The following is a 9,013-nucleotide window of genomic DNA, read 5'->3' on the forward strand; positions in this document are numbered from 1 at the left end:
CAGACGCTAGTAACAGCTCTAGCAGTCAGAAGGCACTGGGCAAATATTCTTGCATGCTTTGCTCTTTGAGAATATCTGATATTCCATAATTCATAACAGGCCACAGGAATGTGACATACAAAGGTCACAATGATAAAGAGGGTTTTCCTTCTTCATCTAATGAAATTTATTAAATTGTTGCTGGGCTATAAGCTGTCAGTACTGTTTATCACTCACATTTCCTTGGGAAAATGTTGGCAGCCAGTCTTAAATTGAATTCTAAGTCTGAGCCCAAGCCAGAGAAACAACTGCCATTGCACTAAGCATATCTTGGAACTATCTGAACACACGTGCCTTTTTCTCCTCTGGTTTCCCTCAATAGCTTTTATTCAGACATGACAACACAAGAAACTCACGGTCATCTGGAGCACCATCTGAGACAAACAACGGGAAAGAAAAAGTCAGTCTTGACCACGCTCACCAGACAGTGCTCTCTGTCAAACAAGCAATTTCAGCAGTCCATTTTCTAAGTCTTCTCTTGCTGTCAGCTAAAATCATTACGCCCATTTCTAATACCCGTGCTACATTTCTTCAAGAGAAGGGTTCAAAACGACGCCACTGTAAGAGTTCCCATCATGCTTCAATTACTACTAGCTTTATAAGAACTATTTAAGCCAGTAACTTTTTTTAAGAGTACAAAGCAGCTCACTCAAAGGTTAGATGTCAGATTCAGAGCTGCTCATTCTTCCTTAAGTCTGACACCTCATGACTATGGATTACATTAACTATGTAAAATGTGATTAGAAATACTTGCAAACTATTCATCCTCCATATAGCTTTTCCTTCAATTTGTGAGTCGTATTAGAATTATCTTCAATGGAATTGAATATATTCCTTTTACTCACACACTCCTTCCCCCCTCCCCAAAGGAAAAAAAAACAAAAACACAGAAAACATCCTGCTCTTCAAAACGTGAACAACATGATGAGCTTGGAGAAGCAGTCTTTAAATTTGTTTCAGTTTTACTGTTATGAGCATCACACAACAAGCAAACCATTAAATAATTAACTAACATATAGGATATTTTCAAATCTAACATTTCTAGTAGCAATTTGATCTGTTAAATTAAGCTTCAGGGTGTCTTTGTATCACTCCCACATGTATTATTTAGATTTAGATGCAAAGTGGTATTTAAGTAAAATACGCACATATGAAAAAAAGGCTAAACATCTGTTTGTAATTGGTATAAATGACAACAATACGCCACTGCAAATTCTGCAACTACCCTCCCTTCAGCCTGTTGCTCAGGGGATCCTGAACCTGGGGAGTCTGAAGCACACAGTGTCTGAGCAGAGCCAATGCTTGTCTCAAGAGCCTCAAAGGATGGTTTTGGAGTGCACAATCTCTTCACCTGTATCCAACATCTTCCAGAATCCTAAAATTTCTGCTTTATAAAAGGAATAAGTTGTCTGGATAAAAATTTAAATCTCCAGGAGCACTTGAACCACCTCTGATTTTACTTTTGTTCACATCATAAGAGATGGTGACAGCTAGGAAAAAGTAGACTTCTTAAACACATTGCTAGTTTCATTAACTCACTCTTCCATTGGGAAATTCATCTGGCTTTGCTGCTAAAAGCAAATAAAGTATGCTGCTATTTCATCCTGCCCAAGTCCTTCTCTCAAATCTCTATCAAAATTACATTTTCAAATTTTTCCTTTACAGTACACTTAGAAGCCAAAATTGTGGGAGGGAAGAGGTCAGAGCCCAAAGCAGTCAATTATAATTGTGTAACAAGCTCCAGTCATTTACCTCATTTAGATTATGATATCAATTAGTTTATCAATAGACATGTCAACAAAAAAAAATACAAAATTCAGAAGGTATCTACAACTCAGAGATAATGTACAGTTTTCAATATAAAGTCTAAAAGCATGAGGACAAAAAGAGGCAGAAAGGAAGAAATTACCTCTGAGTCAAATACCGTATGTAACGTCTGACCTCATAAACTATTTGCATCTCAAAGAGAAGGCAAAGCATACGAGTTAAAAGACTAAGCAAATAACTTTTGAAGGGAAACAAAACACACTGAAATCTCCAAGGACTCCAAAAAGTAAACTAGCTACAGAAAGTTTACGTGCTCCTACAGAATGCATTCATTGAAGAGAATCAACCTGAGCTAGACCATACAAGGAAAAGGTCAGTGTTAAGAAAAAGTCCATAATAATTTAAAGAACTTTCAGCTTGAGAATTGTTTTAACAAGACTACATACTTTTTATTCATTTCTTGAGTAGAGAGTTTACAGAAGCAACCATCTTCATTCAAACATCAACAATTCTATGAACAAAGGCACCTTAAACCAGTCCTTCAGCTTCCAAGCACATTATTCAGAGACACCAGCAGGTAAAAGCTGTGTCCCCAAAGAAGATTCATAAATTAATCCAAAAGCTGGTAGAACAAGTCAAGAGAAGGAGAGCTCCTTCCAGCAACTAACAAAAACCCAAAGCCTGAGTTGCAGTAATGCAATAGAAACTACACCCAAGACTGTGTCCATATGGGGTCTGTCATATTTACTTGTCTTCTACTTTGTCTCATTACTAAAAGTCCTGTTCCTTTCTCTCCAGATTCCCACCTTCTCCTTCCCCACTCCAATCAAGAGTAGAAAATCCTTCTCTCAGAAGAACTATAGCATGAAGATAAATACCTATAATAAAAAGATAGAAAGGGTGGATGTGCTTAACTGATCTGGATCTATCTAATAAAGTGACCTTCCTCCAAGAACGGTTAAAAGCAGGACACTTGGGGAAACAATGCAATACATGGGCAAATATACAAAGAAATGCCTAGCTTCCAGCAATTCTAGAGCTAGTAGCTGCATTCTGCCATGAAGTTCAGCATTCAGTACATCTATCCCTACCTGATTTTGTCTAATTACTGTTTTAACCCACTTACATTTTTCTGCTCCAAAATATTATGTAGCAATTAAGTTCCACAATTTAATTACACATCACTTGAACAGCTACTTAAAATTTCATCAAGTAGCATGCTTAATTCAATTCACTGTGTGGCCTAATTCTTATGCTAAAAAAAATAGCTATTCTTGCTTTCTATTCATCATTTCTGTATGACCTGTGGATTTCATCAACCTCTATCACCTCTCCCCTTATTCTTCTGTTTTCCGAAGACCTTCACCTTCCCCAGAAGAGAGGTCCATAACTTTGATCCAGTATCTCTCTTCTTTTTCACTGTTTATGAAACCCTTGCTGTATTGAGATGATTACGCTAGTGCAAACTGTTCAAGATTCTAATATGTCATTGATTTATATGAAAAATACAATAATTTGTTAGGCCATTATGTCTTTCTAAATAACTCCTAGAAGCTCTGTGATCTCTGCCCTTTTTAGGTAACATCAGTTTTGCAGCTCATCATTGTTTATACTGGCTTGCACTATTTTCCCTCCATGTGCACTATTTGGCATTCATCAAAACATCTGGATACCATCTGAAACCACTAGACAACGGTAGCATAACATTGTTCTGCAACCGTACAGTCAGTTTAGATTTTACTAACCTGACTGTATCATCAAACTGCCACAGTGCCACAACACTATCATTTCTTAAGATTATTATTTAATACGAAAAAAATCTTAGATCCCAGCAGAAATCCACTGGTAAATTTTTCCCATAATGAAGCAACTATTTGTTTCTTTAACTTATTTCTCATCTTTTAACCAACTATCCACAGAATAACCTTTCATTCTCATCAAAAAAGCATAAGAAACTTTGATCAAGGCCCAAGGTCAAATATTTTTTTGAAAACTCAAGAGGACTATATCAATCATATCTTAGTTATACGATTCACGACCCCTTCAAACAATTCTGAAAAGGTCCATGTTGAGTGATTCAGCCTGAAAAAGTGAAAGAAGTTTGTCACTTCCCCCATTACATTTATTCAAGGGACTGATAATCCTCTTCTTAGAACAGTTATCAATTTTACCTGTACTGTCTGACTTATTGACCTTTAATTTTACAGATAACACAAAAATAAAACAGCACTACATTAGCTATCTTCCACTTCTCTTTTACCAATAATAGCTTATATTAATAGATTAAAACACTATTGTTAGCAAGAATGTATGAAAAGTTCTACTGGGACAGGCTTATGGTTCATCTAGCCCCATGTTCGGCCTTTGACAGTGGAGAGGCTCTTTATGAACAACTTAAGAGCCCAGTCAGTTCCTGCAATCTGCTCCTCTCATATCCTCACAAGCAGCAGATTAGGTTTATTAGAGGATACATCACTAGTAGGGGATACATAAAATAGTGTAATTTCTTTTTAGTCTGCTGATATAGTTTGCCTCCACAACTTATGAGGGCAACAAATGCTACACCTTCACTAGCACTCTGTAAGAGTACTTTCTTTCCCATTTTGAAACTAGACTGCTACTAGCAGAATAAACCCTTCCTGGTTCTAGCATTGTAGAATTCAGTGAGCAACAATGTTGCAGGATTTGGGGAACAGCTCAACAGTCCTCTTACCTATTGCCCTCAGATTAAATAAACCTTACTAAATTTTCCACTTTCAGCTTTCTCTTCTGTATTTTAAGGAGTTCTCAACATGTTAATCTCCTAGCGGAGTGCTACTCCATCATAGCTCCCTCATCAGCCTCTTCCATCTCCTTAACTATTTTAGTTATCCTTCTCTGTATCTTCTTAACTATTAATTATACGCATATCCTAGTTTCTTTGAAATCCTGGGAAGATTTCATTTGATTCCTGTAATTTGTTACTACTTAGCAACTTTTTTAAAAAAAAAAAAAAAAAGAGTATTAGTTTCTCAAGCTTATTTCCGTTAACAGAAGGTGCACTGTTGGACCTTCTTGGCTCCTCCAAAGTGAAAATGGCTATAATATATTTGCATATATACCTATACACACACTAGATATATACAAAACATAAAGAAACAATCCAGCAAGAATGCAAACCAATCATGCCAGCCAGCGTGGGACACACCTTGACAAAAAAATTTAACTATGCAGCACTTAGTTTTGTACTACAACTTAGCAATTTTACAGCACCAAATTTCATAAACCACATAGGTAAGTCATTACAGGACTGTCATAAATCTAAAAAGAGAGATATATTTCTCCTGCAAATCACTGCATTATCCCTGTACCCAAGGAACATGTTTTATCCAGGCTGAGCTTGTTTCCTACCTAGGGCTGAAATTCAGCTGAACTTGCCAAACAACTTTCAGAAGACCAACAAAGGAACATGTAAGCAAAGGGCATCACCTTGCAGGATCCTGTAACCAACTTACTTTCCTAAACTCCTGCTGCATTCTTATAAACTGGTGTTAGGTTAGTTCCTTTGGCATTTCTCTGAATTTCTAGGTGTTCACCTATTCCTGCTTTACAGCTTTAAGATCGCATCACATGGTTAGTCCTATAAGAAAAGTTAGTTGGGACAGACTAATCTTAAATCTAAAGTTAACCATTATGCTGCACATCACTTACATACTTCCACAGAAGTAGTTTAAAATAGTTCATATACATGAAATATACAATTTTCATTTACAAAACACATCAAACCTACACTAGATTGATGCCAGCATTTTTTCATGCATTGGTCAACACTCATTTTCCAAATAACCAATGAAATTCTGATACTTCTTCATCTTTAATAATAACTTGCCATAGTAGGAACATTACTTACATAGTCTTCAAAATATGCAGAATTTTACAAGATTACATAGTCTTTTTTTTTGCCCTAGGCCTGCTGGGCTTTATGGCATCATATACTGCAAAAAAAGAACCTGTACTACTTGACAAGGAACCACTTGCTCACTTGTAGTTTTTAGTTATACCAAGAAATTCTTCAGGTATGCGGCTTGCACACCTTGCTTTCTCATGTTCAGAGATCAGCCAGTCACCAGACCCGAGATGAATCAGACTACAGACTAGCCCTGCTGCTTCTAAAACTTCAAGACATGTTCATGTAATAAACTCCCAAGTTATCTAAGGATCTCTAAGGACACTGAAGAAGTCATGGATTTCCTCCTTGTTCTCCTATGAAATGCTATGAGATTTTCCAAAAACAGAATAAAGTTTGTTGCAGACCACTGAGGTCTGTGATTCACGGTTTGCACACAGTGCATTCTGTCATCCTTTTGGACATCATGTCCAGCACACTGTTGCTTGGAATTGTAGAAAACTGGATTCAGTAATTTAGGTTCCATTTAGGTCTATGCATTAATGACAGCTTTGGAAGATCTGTTTCAAAATTCATGACTGTAACAGTATAGAAAGAACTCTCTCTTCCCCTCAGCCCTCCTCCCCATAAATGTTTGGTAATTTGGAGGGAAAAAAAAGACAAGAAAAATAGAAAAAAGAGAGAGAGAGAGTTGACACACAACTTCCCTTCCAAGACAGGATATTTTTTCACTACAACATAATACAAACACACTCCATCTAAAGACAGAGCAAATATCACATTTGGACATGCAGCAAAGGTACAGTGTACTACAGTGTACTACCTAATGAAAAGAACTAGCCTCAAAAAATGTGCACTTCTTAAGACAGCTGCAAGGACATCTCCTTCTGTTCAGAAAAACTGCAGTTCTGTTCACGAACTACAGTGGTCTTCTACCTATTTTTATGAAATATCCCCCCCCCCCCAAAAAAAAAAAAAACTTAGGTTGTTACATTAGCTGTCACTGTGTCAGTGTATCAGTTAGGTGTTTAAAGAACTACTTAGAGGAAGTTTCCCTACATAATAAACTTAACAAATTGAAAAAGCAAACAACATATTAAGTTTCTACAGAAATTAATAATAAATGACTAACAATAACTGTTTGTAAAGTAGCTATATGCATTAACTACACTATGTCACTGCTTCACTTGGAAAAGAACTTTGTTATATATTCAAAGATATAACAAAAACTAATAGCAAAATTTCACACTAATAAATGTTTATAGTAACCTTTCTTATCTTTAAAGATCTACAAAAGTTATGATAATTGAATTGAAATAGGCAGTATCTCATAAGCTAACAGATTTACAACTATGGGACAATAGTTTCTTAATCTGTTCTGGTGCTTCAGCTGTTTCTGTGGGGACAGACCTTAATGTATAAACTCATCTTCAATTTCTGCATGAAGAAACAAACCATTTGACATGAGGAGACACCAACAATGGAAAGAAACTGGTTTCTTGTTTAACTACATGATTTAACTGCAAGCGTAGATCAGAAATGTGTATTAAAAACACAACGGAAGGCTTACTTGCATGTGTTAACAAACTTTAGGATCTGCTACTAATAAGAGGACAGCAAAGTCACAAGCAAAACAGTTAAAAGCATAGATGTTGAGGTTATTATTTTAAAGTACATGAACACCTATCTAAAGAATATTTCTGATGCATTATTTGTTTTTCTCGCTCCACCTCACTTCCCTTTGAACTACAGGTGTTCATTTCCCTTTCCCTTGTGCTGCCCTTCCCAATGCAACCACCTCAAGGCATGCTTCCAGCAGACCTGATAGTCACCCTCTACTTCCAGTGGGATCAAGTTCCAGTCCCTGTGTTTTTGGTTCACACCCTGCAAATTTGTAACGATAACGATTAATAGCCATTAACAACATACACCCCCAAAGACAGAAAAACAGTGCAGAATAACACAGACCATTGCAAATGTGCCTGGTATTCATAGTACCTAAAAGCAGTTTAACAATGGCATTCGCTAAATTGAACAAGCAGTAAAACACCTAAAGATGTGCAATAAAGCTTTGAATATATAACAGAAAACACAAAAACCATAAATTATTAAGTTACTTTCATGCAAAGATTTTTCATTTTTGGAGCGCGAAGAGCATGGAAAATGGAATGTGCTTATGTTATGAAAATTAACCTAAATAGCTGAGTAATATTGTTTCAATCCACTAGTAGCCAGTAATCACGTGATTATATTGAACTTTACACAACTTTAAAGGAACAGTATTTTTGACATATCTGAAAGAGACCTGAAGACACTAATTTCTCAAATTGATAAGAATTATCACAAAGCTATACTATGAAAACTAGCTGAGCCAAATTTGTAATAGCAAAAAGATAACAGATAAATATATTAACAAAAGCTCCTCTAGATGCTTTGTTTTAATCCAAACTTGAAAGAAATCATATCAAGCATATCGCTGTAACAGCAACAATTAAAAGCCGATGTACAATCCAGCAAAACCGCTAAATTAAAGCACGGGAATTAAACTATCCGCCAAAACCACAGGAAATAACGACGCTTCTCACAACGTAAGAGGTTTTCTCACAGACAAAAAATAAAATGCCTTTTTTTTTTTAAACGTGTTAGCTCCACCTGCTCTCTATTTTCTTTCCTGAAAGGGCTGCACGAGTAGGGCGCAATGAAAAATAACGCCAGGCCCGAGCAGGGGGAAGAGACGGGGCGGGGGGGGGGGGGGGGGGGGGGATTAACGGCACCCGGCGTCACCGCTCTCTCCTGCCCCCCGAGAAGGCGCACACGCCTACCAGGGAATGGAAATAAGTGGATCGGGAACGGCCCCGGCCGCCCCGGCCCCGGCCCGGCCCGGCCCCGCGGGGAGGCCGCGCCGCGGCCCAGCGCGGCCCGGCGGGCGGCGGCGCCACTTACCAGCCCGCGTCCGCGAGCGCGGCCCGCGCCGCGCCGGCCATGGCGCCGGCCATGGCGCCCGCCTCGGCGCCGCTCCGCGCCCGCCGCGGCGGAGAGGCCAGCGGGGCCCGCGCGTCCCCCCGCGCCGCGGCCTCTCCGGGCACGGCGCCCGGCCACCTCTGCGGCGGCGGCGCACACGGAGACGAACAAAGCCCGCGACGGGCGCCAGCGCCGCTCCCCGCCCCCGGCGGGAGGCGGGGAGGAGGCGGCGGGGCGCTCCGCCGCCCGCCGTGAAGCCGCCGCCGCCATGACGGGCTCGGGAAGGGCGGGGGAGCGGGCGGCGCCGCGGCGCCGCCGCCCGCCCGGGGCCCGGGGCCGCGGGCCCGGCCCGGCCCGGCC

At 39.6% G+C, this 9,013-nt stretch overlaps 1 protein-coding gene across 1 annotated transcript in view; it reads right to left on the reverse strand.

The window, feature by feature from the left end:
- The window catches only part of TDRD3 (tudor domain containing 3), a 114,478-nt gene extending 105,781 nt beyond the window's left edge, over positions 1-8,697 (reverse strand). The window contains exon 1 of the mRNA XM_062566921.1: positions 8,636-8,697. Coding sequence (XP_062422905.1) covers positions 8,636-8,688 — 53 coding nt within the window. The 5' untranslated portion in view covers positions 8,689-8,697. The remainder of the gene's footprint in view (positions 1-8,635) is intronic.
- Positions 8,698-9,013: the final 316 nt, after the last annotated feature.

Source organism: Rhea pennata, chromosome 1, assembly GCF_028389875.1.
Source record: "Rhea pennata isolate bPtePen1 chromosome 1, bPtePen1.pri, whole genome shotgun sequence".
Lineage (NCBI taxonomy): Eukaryota > Metazoa > Chordata > Aves > Rheiformes > Rheidae > Rhea > Rhea pennata.